The 21,358-nt window shown below is 38.1% G+C and overlaps 1 protein-coding gene across 5 annotated transcripts in view; it reads right to left on the bottom strand.

Moving 5' to 3' along the window:
* Nucleotides 1-21,358, bottom strand: part of AP3B1 (adaptor related protein complex 3 subunit beta 1) — a 171,790-nt gene that overhangs the window by 86,798 nt on the left and 63,634 nt on the right. For 4 of the 5 annotated variants that reach the window (XM_075725902.1, XM_075725906.1, XM_075725904.1 and 1 more), the window contains 7 exons: nucleotides 20,648-20,809; nucleotides 18,369-18,466; nucleotides 15,708-15,762; nucleotides 15,557-15,628; nucleotides 8,320-8,382; nucleotides 7,308-7,440; nucleotides 479-588 (listed from right to left, as the gene is read on the bottom strand). In XM_075725902.1, the coding sequence (XP_075582017.1) occupies nucleotides 479-588; nucleotides 7,308-7,440; nucleotides 8,320-8,382; nucleotides 15,557-15,628; nucleotides 15,708-15,762; nucleotides 18,369-18,466; nucleotides 20,648-20,809 (693 nt within the window). The remainder of the gene's footprint in view (nucleotides 1-478; nucleotides 589-7,307; nucleotides 7,441-8,319; nucleotides 8,383-15,556; nucleotides 15,629-15,707; nucleotides 15,763-18,368; nucleotides 18,467-20,647; nucleotides 20,810-21,358) is intronic. The other variant, XM_075725903.1, reaches the window with a different exon arrangement.

Raw genomic sequence — 21,358 nt, 5'->3', positions numbered from 1 at the left:
AGAAACATTGTAACACAGCAAGAGTGTGTCTGGTACCACAGAAAGGTCAGGTGATTTGGGGGTAGGGAAAAAGATTTAGAATAAAATTTTTTAAACTCCACCCAGATCAGTAAAACAACAAGCTGAAAATCCTCAAGTGAAGTGCTGCTTTTCCCTTATTTTCATTTCAACTCACCTACTCCATGTTCTAAACCTGCTATTCGGCCTATGATCTTAAGCCTAATGGTACTAGCAATACTCAACATTTCCAGGGATCTCTTTCAAAATAGCTTCCCAGATCTAAGGCACAAATTGATGCCATCTGATAGTTTCTATTTCCTCTTCCTTAACATGATGAAAAATTGTATTTTATGTAAAAAATAAAAAATTATGTTGTATTTCTCTTATATCTATTTCCATTTATGGCCCAAATCCAAAGAAGATGGTGTGATTTTTATCAGTCAAGAAGGAAAATAAGACACTGTACACAAATACTCACTGTAATGTTATCCAGGAGTTTGGCCATATGCTTAATAATTTCACCATGGTGTGCTGGCTGGGTTTGCAGCAGTTTCTTAATGACAACAACACTTTCAGCAACTACAATTTCTGTTTAAGACAAAACAAATTATTAATTTTAAAAGCATTTATGCAAAAGAAAAAGCCATAAATAATTGATTGTAAAAGATGTTATCAGCTTTCAAAATACGCTTTGCAGAACTGAATTCTATTTACTTGGTAACAAAGATGTAAACCACTCTACTAAGTAATACAAGTTCAGCTTCCAGAATCAAAGAGGACAGAGAAATGTTCTACATGTAAAAATATCATCCTATTACATACTTTTTTTAAATTGCCTTTTAGTGAAGCTGCACTTTGTATTTTTCCTTTTCAAATTGAGGAACAACATGAAAAAGCATCTGTTTTTCATTGCAATTATGCATATTCATAACTAATTTGCTGTCTGCATTTCAAATACAAACACTTGTTAATTTTCAAAGAAATACACAATGTTAAAAGCAACAGCTCATTCATAAACAATAGAAATACCTAAACGTTTCCTTTCCACTTTTTCTCCTTCTAAACAGTCTCTCTCAGGTCTGTAACCTAATCTCCAGTAGATTCAAATGAAGCTTCTAAATAGCAAGCTGTTGTAAGATTTATGCCAAAGTCATGCATTGGAGTGCTTAACTACTGTAACAAGTAACATTCACAGCCTGATCAACTTGTATGAAATGTACAATTTTTGAAGCTAAAAAAAACCCACTGGTGCAGAGGTAAGCTTCTATGCAAGAGTAAACTCATGCTGTAAGGAAAGATGAAGGAAAGTCAAACACAGACAAAGCTGAAACCAAAACAAAGACTGCTGTTAAGAGTTCAACATAATTCTAATTTTCATTTCTACTACAAAATGGGAGTAACTATTTCACCTAAACTATCAATATTAAAAACAAAGAAAAAGCCTAACTACCATTCATTAAACATCACAGAGGTATTCCTACATTTCAAGAGTTAATCTGACACATGGACCATTCATTCAGCAATCAAGCAAGCTGAAGTTTCAAAAGAACAGTATGGGGAAGAGATATCTAAAGTTTTTATAATTTTTTTTTTAGAAAGAAAACTTCTTTATGGAGAAAGGCTTTTCAAAACTCCAAGTATGTATCATTATGCCATAAACCTCTGAAATGCTTAAATTTTATCTCTCAGCTTTTTGTGTCATCCTTTATTTGATGTGACATCTCTGTCATTTTTCTATACTAACTTCTTGAAGCAAGGTTAACATGTCTACTTCACATATCAGAAGGTCTTGCACAATCCTACAGATCAATTTAATTTACACTGTGTTTTGCCAGATATTAAAATAAGAAGACAATTCTTGAAATTTTAAAAGTACCATCTGGAATATTTAGTGGGGGACATTGTATTGACAACCTTCATCACTGAGTGTTTTGTGATACTACTTAACAATGGGAATAGTTAAGCAAAATAAAACTGAACCCAAAAAACCGAGTGGACATGAAACCATTATTAAAAACACTTGTTGACAATATAGAACTGATCACGATAAATGAAATGCAGTAGATGACATGTCACCATAGGAACTACTTTAATGTAATCTGTGGGAGCAAATTTAAAGAACTGAACCAGAATTGTAAGCAAGTAAACTAGTATGGTTCCTTTTACGTGAGTCTAGATACCAAAAAAGAAAGTACAAGCAAAAGCAAAATGAATTTGTATTAGAATAAGGACTGACACAGTCCAGAAAAAAAGGGGTTGAGGCTTGCTTTGTGCACATGAAGAATCCCAAAAAAGAGCATGAAGTAAAACACACACATTTAGGTTCAAATAAAAAAAAAAAAAAAACCAAACCACAAAAACCAAAAGGGGGAGATAAAATTGGCATTCTGAATGAGACGTAAGTAAATTTTAAAATGTAACTCTGCTAGAATTATCAAAGAAAAAGTGCATACAAGGCAACAATAAATGAATGCAAGAATTTCAAAACAGAGTATAAATTATATATAAAGGCTCATAAAAAGTAAATCAAATTCTTGAAATAAATACTAAATATCACAGAAAATCTGATCAGGAATGCCTTTACCAATAAAGAAGACTACAAGAGGTACCAGCAACTTCAATTTGCACAAGTCACAGTAAAAACCTTAGTATAATATTCAATGCTAGTTTTCTTCAAACAATTTTGAAGCAATATGGAAATGACTACTCTGAGTAGGATAATCTCTGAAGACCCTGGAGCATGACAACTTCTCAAAAACTTAGAATATATTGTCATACAATGTTCTATTTTGCCAAATAATGATGTATATAAAAATAAACAATGTAGTGGACAGTAACTTGTGGGGACTGAACTACAGACTTTTTCACGTTAGAGAATTTGGCCACATTATAATAGAAACTGAGAAAAAGACCCTAGCAAGGACTGTATTACCAGAGAACATTCAGAAGCTGCATTTTGAAATACTACATTTGATACCATTGATGTTGAGTCAAATTTTCTTCCACTTACATTAGCTGATACTTGCAGAAACTAAAACTAAAACATGCAACTGAAGACTAATTTATCCACAGTCTATAGTTTGTATAATCACTATTTCTAAAAGCAGCAAAGCTGCATCAACTGTTTTTGGAAAGAGTATACCAATTGAATCTCATAGCAAGGCTGTATAAGTGATTAAGTGCACCCTCAGCAAGTTCGTAGATGACACCACGCTGAGTGGTACAGTTGACACACTTGGGGGACGGGATGCCATTCAGAGGGACCTGGACAAGCTCAAGAAGTGGGCCCATGTGAACCTCATGAGGTTCAACAAGGCCAAGTGCAAGGTCCTGCACCTGGGTCAGGGCAACTCCCCCAATATCAATACAGACTGGGGGATGAAGGGATTGAGAGCAGCCCTGTGGAGAAGGACTTGGGGGTACTGGTAGATGAAAAGCTGGGCATAAGCTGGCAATGTGCACTTGCAGCACAGAAAGCCAACCGTATCCTGGGCTGCATCAAAAGAAGTGTGGCCAGCAGGTCAAGGGAGGTGATTCTGCCTCTCTGCTCTGGTGAGACCTCACCTGGAGTACTGCATCCAGCTCTGGAGCCCTCAGCACAAGAAGGACATGGACCTGTTGGAGTGGGTCCAGAGGAGAGCCACAAAAATGATCAGGGGACTGGAGCACCTCTCCTACGAGGAAAGGCTGAGTGAGTTGGGGTTTTTCAGCCTAGAGAAGAGAAGGCTGTGGGGAGACCTTATTGCAGCCTTTCAATACTTAAAGGGGGCTTACAAGAAATACGAGGACAGACTTTCTAGTAGGGCCTGTTGTGACAGCCAAGGTATAATGGTTTTAAACTCAAGGAGGGTAGATTCAGACTAGATAAAAGGAAGAAATTTTTTACGATCAGGGTGCTGAAACACTGGAACACATTGCCCAGGGAGGGGGTAGATGCCCCATCCCTGGAAACGTTCAAGGTCAGGTTGGACAGGGCTTTGAGCAACCTGATGTAGTTGAAGATGTCCCTGTTCATGGCAGCGGTGCTAGACTAGGTGACCTTTAAAGGTTGCTTCCAACCCGAACAGTTCTATGATTCTGTGATTATTTGGGTTATTAGAAAGTTATGCAAATAGTTAAAACTAAAGTTAAAAGGCAATTATTAGAGCTAAGTATCCAGACAAACATTAAGTTTCTCCTTTTCAGAACTTCCTGAAGTCTCAGCTTTTACGTGGTTAATTTTTCCACCCTTATAACATAAATAACAGAACACTGAAACCACATTAATACATATAAACCGAATGCTACAACGAGTTGGTTTTCTTTTACATCATCCTAACAGTAATTCCAATAGATAGGTAGTAGTTACCTGATGTATTAACAGTTCCAGTGATTTTACAACTTGCCTGTTCAAATTTGTATAGACTGGTAGGAAAAACATTATTTTAGCTGTACATCCTGCAATTGTGTTTACATTCTCTACTATCCATAATCTGCAACTTTCAACAGAAAATGCAAGTCACCCATCTGAGAAAACCTGCAGGATCTCTAGTACATGCAGTACAGACAGACAAAAGAGGCTTCCTATAATCCCATCTGTCTCATACATCTAAAATTACTTTTATGTCATAGTGGGGCCATCGGTCAGTTCATATTGCTTAAAGGAAGTGCATCAGTCAAATGCCAAATGTCACACTGAAGAGACAAAATAACTTTTCTTTTTGTAATTCCTTCAGCAGACAAGGAAGGAAAATAATTCTGAGCCATCAACATAGCTTCCAGAAACAAGGCTCTGGACAAGTGGAGAACTGCTCTTGAAATTTTCTTTACATATTTATGAGTGCTTTATTTAAAGTAAATTTCCCCTACTCAGGGAAGCTGAGGGCTATGGTAAAAAACACATTTGAATCACAGAAGCACATGCAGAAACTAGAAAGTTCAATGATGAGACACTCAAAGAGCTCTGTGAAGAATTATCCCAGCTGGACCTGACTGAATCCTGAAGATACTGTTTTGTGTAATGACACTCCACCTCTCAGCACCCAAGTTCCAGCATGATTAATGGCACAGCTCCTGTGCCAGATACAGCCAAGATATCTTGGCTGTCGGGTTGTATCTACAGTAAAGCCCTTTCCAGCATAGAATTAGAAGGCAGTTTTGCCACAAGCTCGTTCTTCAGGATTCTATTCTGATTTGGTAGAATTAATTTGGTCACCTCTCTTCTGCACTCAAGTGAATTCCCCATAATAAGAAAACAGTGCAGAGAAAGGAGAGCCGACTCTGCTTTCAGGGACCTCAGAACCTGCTAGACTTACCAGCTTGGGCTTCATGCTGTGCAAAGGCAGCAGAACTGCTTCCAGGCTTCAAACAACCATGGAAGAAGTAGCATGGCAAACAGACTGCTTGTACACTTTAAGGGTGAAAGTTTGAGGAAAACAAGATTAACCAAGACTCTTAAATCTATTCTCCTACACATGCTAAATCTCTTTTCTCACTTACCATGCCCAAAACTCTTCCTATGTTCAGTAAGCTGTGACTATCGGTAATTTCCTGCCACCTAAAGGAAGGCACCATGTAAATTATGCCATTCTATTCATTCCTTGAAAAACGGAATAAAGACACTGCAGCTATGGTAAAGCAATTTGCCAGCTGCCAGGTTTAAAAGATCCTCAATATATCCTTTGCAGTCTTTCAGAACAGTAAGCACAAGAAGATAATTTTATTTGCTAGACAACTACTTAGAAACAGACAAGAAAACTAATCTTGTTGAGACAGACCTTTGTATACATGCAGATGCATATGTGTGTGTATATATATATATGGAATTACTTTGAAGAAAATAATAAATTGAGAAGCTACGATAAAAGAAAAAAAGCCTTTTCCTCTTGTCTTGCTTCCTTCTTCGCAAAAAGAAAAACAAAGCAAGAAAATGGGAAGAAGGATTGAGTAACAAACTAAGTATTCTCAAGTGATAGTTTTATTATTTTATTTAAGACAGAAAAAAAATAGGGGGATTTGTACATGCTGAAAGGAACCTACTGACCTAGAGGAAGATTACTAGTTGAATTAAGCAGCACAAAGAACAAGATTTGAAGCTTGTATTTTTAATATGGTCATTGCTGAATGTAATACAAAAAGGTGCATTGTGCAGACACAGCCTTGTAACATGGTATAGGAAGATATTATAAACACAGCTGTTAACCAGAAAAGCATAAAGGGACATGAGGTCTGGAGCACTAAGAAATTAAGGTTATATACATTAAAACTACCAAACTATATACTGATGCACCTCGGGAATTTCTGATACAAGGTGAAGTGGGAGAGAAGGAGGACTCGTAGTTCATAAACCAAATAAGAGAGGGCTCTGAGTGTATCAGCGGGTCACAGGAGGACTATGTGGTGCCAAAGTGATGTCCCTAATAAAGGCCTTCTTAGGATTACCACAAAAAATATGTCCAGTAGATATGGAGAGGAATTAATGCTGCTTTTCAAAGCTTAGAGTAGATCTCACCTGTGTTCTCTGAACAACTCTAATTACTCCAGGCCACCCCAAAACCATACTTTTCCTCCTTCCTGACATTATTATTTTTAACTGTACCTTTGTTATTTCCAATATTTAACCATATTCATGTAGACTGTACATTATATAATAATCTTCCAATTCTCTTAGTGATGACTTCTGTGCAATATTCACTGATAACTGGTAAGAATATACAATATTATCAGGTATTGAATTACACTGCTGCTATATCTTATTTGACTTTATCTGCTCCTTGTTGTGTTCCTTAGTGACTTGCAACTCCATTTCACTATACAAAAATAACAGAAGGCTAGATTACAAATTCAAGCCAAATTTGGGGCCGCTTATCCTAAAACTATTTAATATGTTTTTTCAGTTAGGCATTGATGCACTAAATAAAAAAAAACCCAGAAACATTCCAAGCTTTCAGCACCCTCTACAGGCTAACTGTTTTGATGCAACTAAACATGTAACAGTAAAACTACTGTCATCTGTGATAATCACAACAGCACCCTTTAATAATTACACCATTTTGAGAAAAAACAGGTAAATATGTAATTGGAGGCCATAAGGAATTAATTTCACTAACAAAAGAGCAAATAAGTACCCAGTGATTACAAGAGCCTTTTAAAGTGCTTCGAACAAGAAGAAGCATGAGAAACACTATTTTTATCCAGTCATGTCAGCTAAATTCTTATAAAAGTCAACTCCCATATACTTTTTAACATGATCTGCTCTGTGTGGTTCTCATTAAGAAAAGGTTTCATGCCATCAGCTACTCAGAAAACAAACTGAACATTTAGCTTACCATCCCTGTTGGACAGCAAACATACGAGGCCGTTAAGGCATGTGTCAGTCACTTCGGTGATGTTAGTTGCACATCTGCCTATAGCCTGAATTGTAGCTGCAGCAAACTGTTTATCTTGGCTTTTCACGTAAGTCTAAGGAAACAGAAATTTCATTAGTCAATACATAAGTCTTGTCAACCAAAGACTTACCACATTATCCTCATAAGACAGACATAATGTATAATAAATTCAATCTAGAAAGCTTTTTCACCTTGTTGTCACTTTCAGAAGACATTTTCTTGCTGGCTTTCATCACCCATGGCCATGCAAACCTCTGATTTCAAGAAAGCTTGGGGCAGGGGGCAATTACCCAAAACCAGCAATTAGTTTGTGTGCAAGGTTGGAGGAGTTGACGAGCTCTCTCTTCAGAGAGGTTCCAGTTCATTTAACCAGGAGCATCTGTGAAACTATGAATAACCTACCTCCCTGAGAACCAGTACCTTTCAGAGAAATCCTGCCAGAGAACTGAAGCAATGAAAATAGATGTCACAAGCAAAAAGGAAAGAAAGAAGGACAGACACTGTTTCACAATATAGGCAGAACACCTTGCTGATACATATAGAGATATTGGAGACAATACTATTTCATCAAATTACTTACAGAAATGAGGTTTGGCAATAAATGCTAATGGCCAAATATTGCTAAAATTAAGACCCTATCATCTAGTGACTCACAGTGTCAGTCAAGTTGGTAGAATATGTTTTGAGAATTTGGCATGATTGAGTTTTTCTCATCTTTTTTTTTTTTTGATAGCTGGAAGGAGAGTGAGAAACAAAACACTGAAACTCCTTTCTGCATATAGAAAGCTCCATTATGATATAAGACAGTTTCATTTCCATTCTGAGAACATTTTATCCTGGAAAAGACTTTAACTTGAAAAATTTAAGACTAAGAATCTAGATGAAACATCCAATAATGGCAATTGGCCAACAGAGAGCGTTTCATATAAAAAGAATATACTTTTGCACAAACCTGAAATTCTCGAAGCAGAGTTGATATGTTGGCTTCATTTGCTAAATTTGTCAAGATTTCAAGCTACAAAAAAAAAAAACCCGGATATTTTATTGAAAGCTAAAATAAAATATTATAAACAGTACCACATTACACTATACTTTCATTGTATATAAATAAAAGATAATACTACTAAAAATACCACTTAGAATTCAATAGAGTATACCAGATTTCAGTATAAACTGGTAGCAGTATTGCACTCAGGAGGAATATTCTCCTTGCAAGTACATGCAAGGTTTTCAGAGCAGGACTCTAGGGTTCAGTGATGCATTTTCTATGAGCTTGTCCTGGTTTCAGCTGGGATAGAGTTAATTTTCCCCCTAGTAGCTGGCATAGTGCTGTGTTTTGGATTTAGTATGACAATAATGTTGATAACACACTGATGTTTTAGCTGTTGCTAAGTAGTGCTTACACTAGTCAGGGACTTTTTAGTTTCCCATGCTCTGCCAGGTGCACAAGAAGACGGGAGGGGCCACAGCCAGGACACCTGACCCAAACTGGCCAAAGGGCTATTCCATACCATATGGTGTCATGCTCAGCAAATGAGATGCAGGAGTTGGCCGGGGGCAGCGATCACTGCTCAGGGACTGGCTGGCCATTGGTCAGCAGGTGGTAAGCAATTGCATTGTGCATCACTTGTTTTGTTTATTCTTTTATCATTATTATTATTTTCTCTTCTGCTGCTGTCCTACTAAACTACCTTTATCTCAACCCACAGGTTTTACTTTTTTTTTTCTGGCTCTCTCCCCGTCTCACCACGGGGGTAAAGGAGCAGGGAGGTGAGCAAGCACCTGTGTGGTGCTTAGTTGCCGACTGGGGTTAAACCACAACAGTCCTATTTTGGTGCCCAATGTGAGGCTCAAAGCGTTGAGATAATGACAGATCTGACCAGAGTGTGTTAAAACAAATTTGTTTTAAGCATTTCTTGTATTAGTTTAGTAATTGCTGGTCACAATGTTGATTTACTTGCTCTCAGAGTTGTTGTATTTGTTCTCACAGTTGTGTTATGTAACACCTTACTTGCGGTATATACTGTTTATCAGTATTTATGTGCTGTTTATCACCTCTGGGAAATGGACTAAGGTTATTGCTTTGCTGTACTGTGCAACACTGGCTTAAGGCATGATAAAATTATTCATCATGAGACTAATCTTGTATTTGTACTCAGCACTGCCATCACCTCTGTACTTCAGGAGCCATCTATCAGAAAATATTAATAATTACACTTTTTACTTTTTCTCCTCAGAGAGCCAACCTGTGGGGGAGATACCTTCCTCCATCTTCCCCTTCTTCTCCAGCCTAATTATAATAGCTCTTGAGAATTTTGAATATCCTTGGGATGTTCAAACCAGCATGTTCCTATTGCTATGTCTCCTGAATGTGTGTCAGGTCTTGCTTAGGGTTAAACAACTATTTAAGAATATTGCAGTTACTCCAACCCCTGTGACAGGCACTGTGGCTACTCAAACACTGGTGACAAGCACTGCAGTTACTCTAGCCCTCACAACAGGCACTGCGGCTACTCCAATGCCGGTAAAAGGCACTGTAGCTGAACCAGAGAACCAACCCGTGTTGGTATCAGTCACCCTCATACACAAGAAGAAATCTTGGAAGCAAAAGTCACCTTGTTTAGAAAGGGATGATGAAAAAACAGGGCCATCCCAAGGAAAGGAGGATGAAGAGGGAGAACTCGTAAATGAGATGGAAACCACCCGATCCTTATCCTTGAGTGAGCTGAGAGACATGTGAAAAGATTTCAGCTGTCATCCAGGCAAGCACATTGCAACCTGGCTACTCCGATGCTGGGATAACAGGGCCAGTAGCCTGGAATTAGAGGGTAACGAAGCCAAACAGCTGGGATCCCTTTCTAGGGAAGAGGGCATTGACAAAGGGCTTAGAAAAGGAGCACAAGTCCTTGGCCTCTGGAGGCAACTACTGTCAGGCATGAAGGAAAGGTATGCCTTCAAGGAAGATGTTACATATCACCCAGGCAAATGCACCACCATGGAGAGAGATATCCAGTACCTGAGGGAATTAGCCATGCTGGAGGTGATTTATAGCAACCTGAACAATAAGCAGTTATCCAAAGATCCAGATGAAGTCCAGCGCATATGGCCCATGTGGCAGAAGTTGGTACGGAGCGCACCATTGTTGTAGGACAACTTGTTGGCAATACTAACCTGGAAAGATGAAGAGGCACCAACAGCGGATGAAGTGGCTGGCCAACTCTGGAAATATGAAGAAAGTATCTCTTCCTCCCTTGTCTCAGCTGTAGAGAAATTGTCCTGGGAGGTCCAGCAACTCAAAGAGAATAGCTCCTACTCTCTCTCCACTTATACAGACCAATATCTCAGCTATTACAAGTCAGCATTCTTCTGTTCCAGAGAGAGGATATAGAGAGTACACACCACAGGCCACCTGTGGGTTTACCTGTGCGACCATGGAGAGGCCATGAGGAAGTGGGATGGAAAACCTACCTCGACCCTAGAGGCATGGGTGTGTGAGTTGCAAGGAAAAGCAATCACACAAGGGGGTTCTTCCAGGAAAATTGCTGCTCCAGTTTCTAGTGGGTAGTTCCCCAGACAGAGCAGAATGGCTGATCTTACATCTGACCTTAATGAAGAAGGGACTTCTGACTTGTATTTACAAGAAATGAGTAACAAATACTATGACAAGGGCTAGAGGGGCTCTGCCTCCAGCCAGGCAGAGGAAAGGGACAACTGGATTTACTGGATTGTGTGGATTCAATGGCCTGGCACATCAGACCCATAGGAGTATAAGGCACTAGGGGACACTGGTGCACAGTGTACCCTAACGCCATCAAGCTACACAGGGGCAGAACCCTTCTGTATTTCTGGAGTGACAGGGGGATCCCAACAGCTAACTGTATTGGAGGCCAAAGTAAGCCTAACTGGGAATGAGTGGCAGAAGCACACCACTGTGACTGGCCCGGAGGCTCCGTGCATCCTTGGCATAGACTATCTCAGGAGAGGGCATTTCAAGGACCCAAAAGGGTACCCAGTGGGCTTTTGGTATAGCTGCCTTGGAGACAGAGGAAAATAAACAGCTGTCCACCTTGCCTGGTCTCTTGGAGTACCCTTCTGTTGTGGGGTGGCTGAGGGTCAAAGAACAACAGGTGCTAATCGCCACCACAGTGGTGCACCGGCAGCAATATCACATCAACTGAGACTCCCTGATTCCCATCCATAAGCTGATTTGTTGACTGGAGAGCTAAGGAGTGATCAGCAAGACTCGCTCACCCTTTAACAGTCCCATATGGCCAGTATGAAATTCTAATGGAGAGTGGAGACTAACAGTAGATTATTGCAGCCTGAATGAAGTCACGCTGCCATGGAGTGCTGCTGTGCCAGACATGCTAGAACTTCAATACGAACTGGAGTCAAAGGCAGCCAAGTGGTATGCCGCAATTGATATCGCTAATGCATTTTTCTCAATCCCTTTGGCAGCAGAGTGCAGGCCACAGTTCACTTTCACTTGGAGGGGCGTCCAGTACGCCTGGAATCGACTGCCCCAGGGGTGGAAACACAGCCCTACCATTTGTCATGGACTGATCCAGACAGCACTGGAAGAGGGTGAAGCTCCAGAACACCTGCAATACATTGATTACATCATCATATGGGGCAATACAGCAGAAGAGATTTTTGAGAAAGGGAAGAAAATAGTCCAAATCTTTCTGAAAGCTGGTTTTGCCATAAAACAAAGTAAGGTCAAGGGACATGCACAGGAGATCCAGTTCTTAGGAATAAAATGGCAAGATGGACATCGTCAGATCCCAATGGATGTGATCAACAAAATAACAGCTATGTCCCCACCAACCAGCAAAAAGGAAACACAAGCTTTCTCAGACGCTGTAGGCTTTTGGAGAACGCATATGCCAAATTACAGTCTAATCCTCCTGGCACCCTGACTGCCAGTGCTGGGCTGGGTGTTCAAAGGGAGGGTCCCCCTCTACACATCATGCAACTGATACTACATGGAGTAAGAGGGTCACACTGATCACACAATGGGCTTGAATAAGAAACCCCAGTTGCGCGGGAATCTTGGAAGTGATCATGGACTGGGCAGAAGGCAAAGATTTCAGAACATCACCAGAGGAGGAGGTGACACATGCTGAGGAGGCCCCACTGTATAATAAGCTGCCAGAAAATGAAAAGTAGTATGCCCTGTTCACTGATGGGTCCTGTAGTATTGTGGGAGAGCACTGGAGGTAGAAAGCTGCTGCATGGAGTCCTATACCACAAGTTGCAGAAACTGCTGAAGGAAAAGGGGAATTGAGTCAGTTTGCAGAGGTGAAAGCCATCCAGCTGGCTTTAGATATTGCTGAACGAGAAAAGTGGCCAGTACTTTATCTCTAAACTGATGGATGGTGGCAAATGCCCTGTGGGGGTGGTTGCAGCAATGGAAGCAGAACAACTGGCAGCGCAGAAGCAAACCCATCTGGGCTGCCGCATTGTGGCAAGATATTGCTGCCTGGGTAGAGAACCTGGTTGTAAAAGTATGTCATGTAGATGCTCATGTACCCAAGAGTTGGGCCACTGAAGAACATCAAAATAACCAGCAGGTGGATCAGGCTGCTAAGATTGAAGTGGCTCAGGCGGATCTAGACTGGCAACATAAGGGTGAATTATTTATAGCTCAGTGGACCCATGACACCTCAGGCCATCAAGGAAGAGATGCAACATATAGATGGGCTCATGATAGAGGGGTGGACTTGACCATGGACACTACTGCACAGGTTATCCATGAATGTGAAACATGCACTGCAATCAAGCAAGCCAAGCAGTTAAAGCCTCTCTGGTATGGAGGATGATGGCTGAAATATAAATATGGGGAGGCCCGGCAGACTGATTATAGCACACTCCCACAAACTCGCCAAGGCAAGAGCCATGTGCTTACAATGCTAGAAGCAACCACTGGGTTTTACTTTTTTTTCCCAATTGTCTCCCCCATCCCACCAGGGGTGGGGAGGGTGAACAAGCACCTGTGTGGTGCTTAGTTGCTGACTGGGGTTAAACCATCACAGAGCTCTAGCTTTAGTGTTGCACTGCATATCAAATGGGCTTGAAATACTTTTATCCATTATATTCCGATGCACTGCAATAAAAGACCTTTAAACTCAGGAAAGAAACAGTTGCATCTATGAGACTCCTCAGATCTTAATCAACATCAACAACATCAGACCCTGAAAGGCCTCTGCCTCTTCTTTTTGATGGTGAACAAGAGGATGATATACAACACTTGGCATATATTGTTAAGATGCTATGCTTTGAGGTTGTTTTAACTTTGAAGAAGAAAGAATTCCAATACAATCTGAATGAGGCAAACTGAAGAAAAAGGCAACTCTGTAACAGGAAGTCATGCCTCAGAAATCTGTTGGTATGTTTTGAGTTGGATGCACACAGACAAGGACACTTAATTGGTACAGTCCACGTGTACTTCAGAAGCAATTTGATAAGACCTGTCACCAAAGGCTCTTAAAGGTACATATCTAGCATAGCATACAAAGCAAGTGGACAAACTGAAGAGAGGAACAGGCATGAAAATAAGGAGACTATTTTACAGTACAGGAAGTCTATCAATGGAATCCCACAAATATCTTTGTTGGTCTTTTGTTTTCAACATATTCAGATATGAACTGTGAAAGAAATGAGAAGACAGGTGACAAAGTTTTCAGCTAATACTACAGTTTTCAGAGAAATGAAGACAAAGGCTAAGAAAAGCTGCATAAACACTTCAAATATTAGGTGACTGGTTGGTAAAATGGCAAAAAACCTGCACAGATAAATGTAAGTAATGCTCATAATTGGGGAAAAACCTTAACTTACAGAAAATGATAGGCTCTGAGCTGATTACTACCAATTATAACTGAGAATCTGTGCTTAAAATAGATAACTTGATGAAAATATAAGCTCAATGCTAAGCAGGGATCAAAAAAGCAAACTTCATGTTGGGAAAGAAACAGAACAAACCAGAAATCTAAACAGTGCAGCAGATGAATTCCAGGGTGCTACTACATCTTAAAATACTACCATAGGTCTCGTCCTCCTATCTTAAACCAGATAGGATGGAACTATGGGGGAAGGCGGTGGAGAAAAGCACAAGGTTTTCATATGTATGTAACAGTGTAGGTTGTCCTGAACTTTTCAGGCACTAAGAAAGAACTGAGACAATGAAAGGAAAGCCCACAATTGCTACTTCTCCACCTCTTCACCATTGTATTATCAATTCATATGGGAATTTAAATATATCAATTGTCAATTATTTCAGGAGTGACTTTTCCTTGATCACACTATGTCTTACTAGTACTCCTTACAGTTTTCATAATTATTACACGTGGGGAAGTTCTTTTTGCCTCCAACTGCCTCACATTTACTTACATTTAATGCTGGACTAATAAAAATATGATGGGTTGGGCATAGCCATCTTGGACTGCACCACTCTGCACATGTAATGAGGGTACAACATGGATGTAAAATGAAAATAAGGAAAAAATAATGTTTCTTTAAGAAACCTGTACCCTCCTCACCTAAACACAAGTGCCTATGACAAGCTAAAGCAAAACACGAGAAAAGGCACCTAATAGTAGAGAATTTTTTAGCTATTGTTTTGTCAAGGATTTCACGTCTGTTAAAGACTAAGAATAGAGAAACCAAGAAGATGACAGCGTAAAACATGCATTAAGATGTGGCCTTGAGGAAAGCCTAAAGTACTTCTCACGTCGAGTGCTGACTTCAAAGGGAATTTGGGACTCTAACATTGTCCCAATTTGTCTCAGGGAAACAGATTTAAATTTTTTTTAAGCTAACAGTATTGAAGACTGTGTGATTGAATTTCTCTTCATTTGAGAAGATTTCTCCTCCCATGAAAACAGTCAAACCCTGTATGTTTGAATGGCTGGCTAGATAAAAATAGTAATGCTCCGCATCACTGAAAGGTACCAAAAGCTGTAGTGGAAAACACAGCCCATCTGCCATCTACGATATGGTAACAAGAGTACTTTCAGATAGCCTGACAAGCCTGAAGGATACTTGTGGACTTAACTAAAAGTCACAAGTCTACACTTAGTGAAAAAAATGGCACAAAATGATGTGTGTCATATCAGTGCAAGAAAATTCTACCTTCCTGTTGCAAACAGATTTGTCCAGCAGTACATAGACAAATTTGCTTTTAAACTCACCTTCAGTGTTTTGATCATTGTTGGATCAGTTGATCTAACATAGAAACTCTTCAGATAAGGTTCAAACATACCCTGAAAAGCAGAACGTATTTGAGTAGCTAGCCTGTGTTTCACATAAAATATGATTTAGAAAATTCCAAACAGGGCATACCTTTCTCTGAATTGACATAGTGGCAATATTTTGCAGAACAATATACTGCACCTCCCTAGAATTTGAAAAGAAAAACAAGAGTTATTCTACAAAATTACAGATACATAGAATAATGCAACATGGCAAAGAAAGTCCAATTCTATTTGAATCCAAAGTCAGTTATACATCTGAGTTGGCACAAACATAGAAGGAAAAAAGCTTATTGCCAACTGCTACAAGTTCATCATCTGCTTCACAGGAAGATGGACGATGAAATCAGGCTCTCATTTTTAAAAACTTCAATATGAAAAAAATCACTGACACCAGCGCAATGTTGCAATGCTTCTTGTAGGCATTGGGTCTTTGTTTAAACCAAAAATTCAATTAAAACATCGCCATTCTGGCATCTCCAGAAACAGCTCGCAAAAACCTTATATTCTGTCCACCATCTTGAAACTTAAATATTTCAGGATGACACAGCTGAAAACAAAACCACATGGGCTTTATCTGTGTGTGGAAATGACTACATTAGTTACAAGAACAGCTAATCCTTGCACAACTAGCAATAATTGCTATGACTGTTTTGGTCTTAAAAACATTTCCTAATAATCGTCAAAAAGGGCAAGGGTCTCCTGTGACTTAAAAGAGTATACACTGGTGGGCATATGCATCTATCAAAAAGCAGCACTTTAACATAATAGACTTTGTCAAGATACAGACAACAGAATTATGTAATATTCTAAACATAAAAACATTAAACATGTTTGGAGGATATTCTCATCATTAATGCATTAGTTTAAAAGCCTCAGCAGCGGTGAGCAAAAAGAAATCTGAGTCCTAGCCTAAAGCTTTTAAACTACAGAGTTGCTGCCACCAATTGTTTAAAAACTAAGTAATAATTTACATGCAATTTTTCTGAACCATGAGTGCTCAAATTCTTTCATGATGCAAATCACATCCTAATAGAGAAATCATCACATCCATTACCTCCTCTTATTCAAAACTGTCTAATAGCCCTGTGGTAATTACAGCTGTTGCTTACAAAGAAAAGTAATAATAGAGAAGTACTTAATATCTTTTAAACCTATTTTTATGTAATTCTTACATAGGTACATGGAAATAGTCAGCTGCACATGATGAACCAAGACTGGAAATTGCTATGAAATGCTCTTCCAGGCACTCTCACCCTAACTAGATTATAGCGTATTTGACATTAATTTGAAGGCCATAGGCACATAACTTCAAGGGCAAACAGCAAAAGCTTATTTCAAAGTGGCTCTAATAGCAAAAGTGTTTCATACAGACTGGTAACAGAGAACAGACAAGCCATTCAACACAGGAAAATCAGAAGACTAGCACCATTTTAGGCACTAGTTGAGGTACAGGAAAGATGTGACTTCTCTTCTGATGAAATCTGAGTATCAATGAGCAATAAACAACATGCAAAAATAATCCTGTCAACCTGTGAGTATGAGTTTAGTTCTATACGTTACCTGGACATATGCCAAACTGCTCTAGCCATCTTAATTATCTTTGTATAAAGAGAATGAGAAGCATACTGTACTATAAAACCAAACACAAAAACAACAGCGATCCATTTTTATCTGAAATAAAAGCAAAAATACTCTACCAAGCCCAATTTTACTTCTTTACTAACTTTTAAATGATAGAGACATTAGCCACGGGCGAGCTGCAGAAGTTTGCAGAGAAAGAGCTCTATAGTGACTGGGCTTACAAAAGTTAAAGCCTGTCTAAGATGAGTAATCTTGTCAGACAGAACAAAAACAATTTTTTTAAAAAAGCTTTTTGTCTGTTCAATGTGACCAACTTGAAAAAAGAAATAATTTTCACAGTGAAGTTTTAACCAAAAATACCATGTTTAGTTAGAAAGTTATTCTGAAAACATCTTAATATTGTGTCTCCACAAGGCTTTTCAAGTTCAAAATCTAAAAACTGAGGGGAAAAACATCCACTTTTATACAGCAAATATTGGCATAATATGCCAAAACTATCAAACAGAAAGAAAAAAAGAGTATTATCAATCTTATGAAACATGTGGCCAGTAAGACCCTTCATAGGAAAGTAGACAAGGTCACATTGAAGATGATAAAGTCAAAATTAGATGGCCTGAATGAAATATAAACTTGTTCTTTAAAAACAGTCCAAGGATTAAGGAAACATAGGGAATTCAGCAGCATTAAGTGGCATTTTAACAAATAGGTTTCTTAGTTTCCCTGTCAACAAGAAGTCTTCAATATAAAGTGCAGGAAAGGAAAATACACATGTGAAGACTTCGTTAGTGCCTACCAAGACAGTAAGGAATGCCAATATAATTAAACTGCCAATAACTTCCAATACTTAAAAAAATCGAGAAACTAAGCAAACTAGTTACTACTGCCTCTATTTGTACGCTAACTAGGCAGCCATGATTCTTCTCAGAATGAAAGTCATAGTTAAGAATGAAACACGATACTGAATGATCACTGGATGTGATACTAGAAATGATGGAATTACTTTTAATGATACTCATTTGTTCAGTAAAAATTAATATTACAGGACAATTTTTAAATGAAACTCTACACAGTGCAGTAGTTATATTCTTATAACTACACTAAACAAGTATGTACAAAAAATTCTCACAAAAAAGTAGACATAGCAATGTAAAGTACAGACTTGACCTACCTATTGCTACGGAGTAAACGCACCAATGACTTAGAAACAATACCAGCTTCGGATTTTGGTGCCAAATGCCAGTAAAGCTGTGCAACTGCCATTACCACCTAAAAGAATAATATTCAGAACAGCATGTTAACTTCAAATCGTCATACATATCTATCACATTTGCTTCAGACCTGCAGAACTACCAGCTCACTCTTCTTCAGAAAGCAAGGTGCATACCCACATTCTTTGAAATCAACAAAGCAGATCGGGGGAACGCATCTGAAGAAAGATATTTTTATTTCTAAAATCAAAGCTCATTAAGTATCTCTCATTCCTCCCAGTATTTATTATATACTATATTACAGAGAAAGACAGAGGACAAAAAGAGAAAAAATGTAGGTAATTCAAATTGTAAACATCCTGATATCATCCTTAATAAATCAGTATTGCTAACATCAGCTGTACAAATTAATGAGGAAATACTGTTTAAAACTTCTGCACATTTTGTACTTTTATTATACACAGGTTCAACATTACCTATTACTTAGTTTCCACTTAAAATCTTTCATTCCATTATTCTATTATGCAATTTATAAAATGACAGCTGCCTTTACTGGCAACTTCTGAAGTCTCAAATCCAACAGAAAGTAAAAACTACAGGATTGTATACCAACATCCTGGCTAGCAAAAAGCAGAAGACTGAGATATAAGCAACTTAAAACCCAAACTTACTTTTTTTCTTTTGAAGTTTTCTCATAAGTAAAAGACAAATGATGAACTTTATGCTAATGAATAAGTCATGTCACAACCTTCCCTACACCACTATAATGGTCAACTTTCTGTTCAAAATAAAACAAATCATAGAAAGGACACTCCAAGTGAAGCCATGATTATGACACTTCACTTGGTATCTTAAATCTCAGTACCAATGAAACAAAAATTATTATTAAACAATAAAAATAAACAACAAAGTTATTAAACACATCTGAAAAGAGGAAATAACTGGAAGATTTTTAGCAATATACTACAGGGATCTCTTATTACTGGCAAAAGTCTAAGGTTGAAGAGAAAGCAATTAATTTAATTGCTGGTAAATTCTGTGAATGGTACAAAAATTAGTATAATAGCAATTCAAAGAAGTATGATTTCACTTGACAAAACTGCACTTAAGCATCTCAGTTAACTTTAATATCAGAAAGATAAAGATCATAAATGTGAGAATCAATACCATATCGAACAGATAGAAATAAAATTATTTATGGAATGTGGAAGATAAACAACTGAACCTGTTCTCAGTGCAGTGGGATGGCAAACATATCTAACATAATTGTTCTTCGCATGAGATGAGGAAATATCATACGGACATTGAACAGTGATTTTAGCAAAAGACTGCTCTAACAGAACTATTATTGTAAAACTGTATTCAATTTGTTTCCAAAGACTGTGGGCAGATTATAAGTGGTTTTGAAAAGAGTTAGACATTAGTCAGACTCTAGAAATATGTTCCAGGAGAGAAACAAAAACCTGATCTGTTCAGTTTATCAAGAACAGGTTGGAAGGTGACTTAATCATGGTGCAGTAATTATTTTTCAATGATATGAATATTCATTATTACTGGAATTCTTTTCCTAAAGACATCTAGTCTTGGTTAACAGGGCAAACTCAGGTCAGAAATAAACTTCTGTGATCTGAGTAATGTCACAATAATTTACCATCAGCATGGCTTTTTTCCAGTTTTAAAAATTTACCTGCATCTTAAAATCTCATGGAAATATCGTGGAGCATACCACACTCATGACGTCCTATCTATCCTGGACCCGTGCCAAGGCACCAACACTAAGAATCTGGTTTGGATTGAAAAAGAATTTAGGCATATAATTGTCTACTTTTAAAATGTGAGACTTGCAGGAAAGCACAACTTAATGAATCAATAACACCTATGATTTTCTTTGTGAATCTGTACCACCAAACCACCATCGTTTGTGAGAACTTAGAGCATTAAAAGCTAGCTATGGTATAGTCATCACATGCTATGGAAGTTGGGTTCAAACACTGATATTTTTTCTAATATTTTGTTTTGTCCTTAATATTTGGAGCATGTATCACATTTAGTTCAGGTGTTTTACTTAGAAACTAAGTTAATTTCAAAAAAGGAAGAAGTGCCATACTTTTGTAAGTTACTAGAGAGTATTATCACCACTTTTCAAGAGGTGTAGATTTTACTTTTCAATTTTTTACATTTTCTAGAAGCATAGATACTTAGTAGTTTAACATTTAAAGCAAAAAGGAATTTGTCATACAGCAGCATTTCGGCTTTGAAGCAAGGGCTTTGTATTTCGTAACAGCAGCCTGTGATCTGGGTCCATAATATAGGTGGCTTTCACTTTCCGATCCTTTTCTTTCTGTTCTTCATCAGATTCATAGAAATTATTTTCACTATATTCTTCCCCTGCCTCATCATCCTGCCAAAAGACAAAACGACAAAAACATACACAGAATATTTGAGCCAACTGCTTTTATTCATTAAGGAAGTAACATACAGCACCACAATTTCATGCAAGATTTATACACCTTTTTGAAAATAGCTATCGGCTCTTCTACCCCAGTTTGCTCAAAGCAGTAAATGTACTAACATGAAAAATAGCTTAAAAGTATATGGAAAATTTCCTCAGAAATAAGATGAACTGCTAAATGAAACATCTTCATTAATATTCCATGAACTAGGTTAGGTATGAATATTGGTCTTTTTTGGACTTAAAACCTATGATCCGAAATTGACATTTCTGAAAGTGGTCAGTTGTTTAAAATGCCCTCTTTTTTGAAAACTTGATTCAAGTCATGTGCATTCTTCCCTCTCTAGCAATATATAAATTATCTGTGAAAATAGCAAATCTCAAAAGAAGGGACAGGTTTTTTACTTAAGAAATTATGTGGGAAAAAGCTTAGGTATCCTGATCCTGGCCTTCTCTGATGATGTACAAATCCTTGAGCTGTTTAAATAAAGTTATGAA

Source organism: Pelecanus crispus, chromosome Z (assembly GCF_030463565.1).
Source record: "Pelecanus crispus isolate bPelCri1 chromosome Z, bPelCri1.pri, whole genome shotgun sequence".
NCBI classification, from domain to species: domain Eukaryota; kingdom Metazoa; phylum Chordata; class Aves; order Pelecaniformes; family Pelecanidae; genus Pelecanus; species Pelecanus crispus.
The sequence above is the reverse complement of the archived record's forward strand: the minus strand, read 5'-3'. Positions and strand labels throughout refer to the sequence as shown.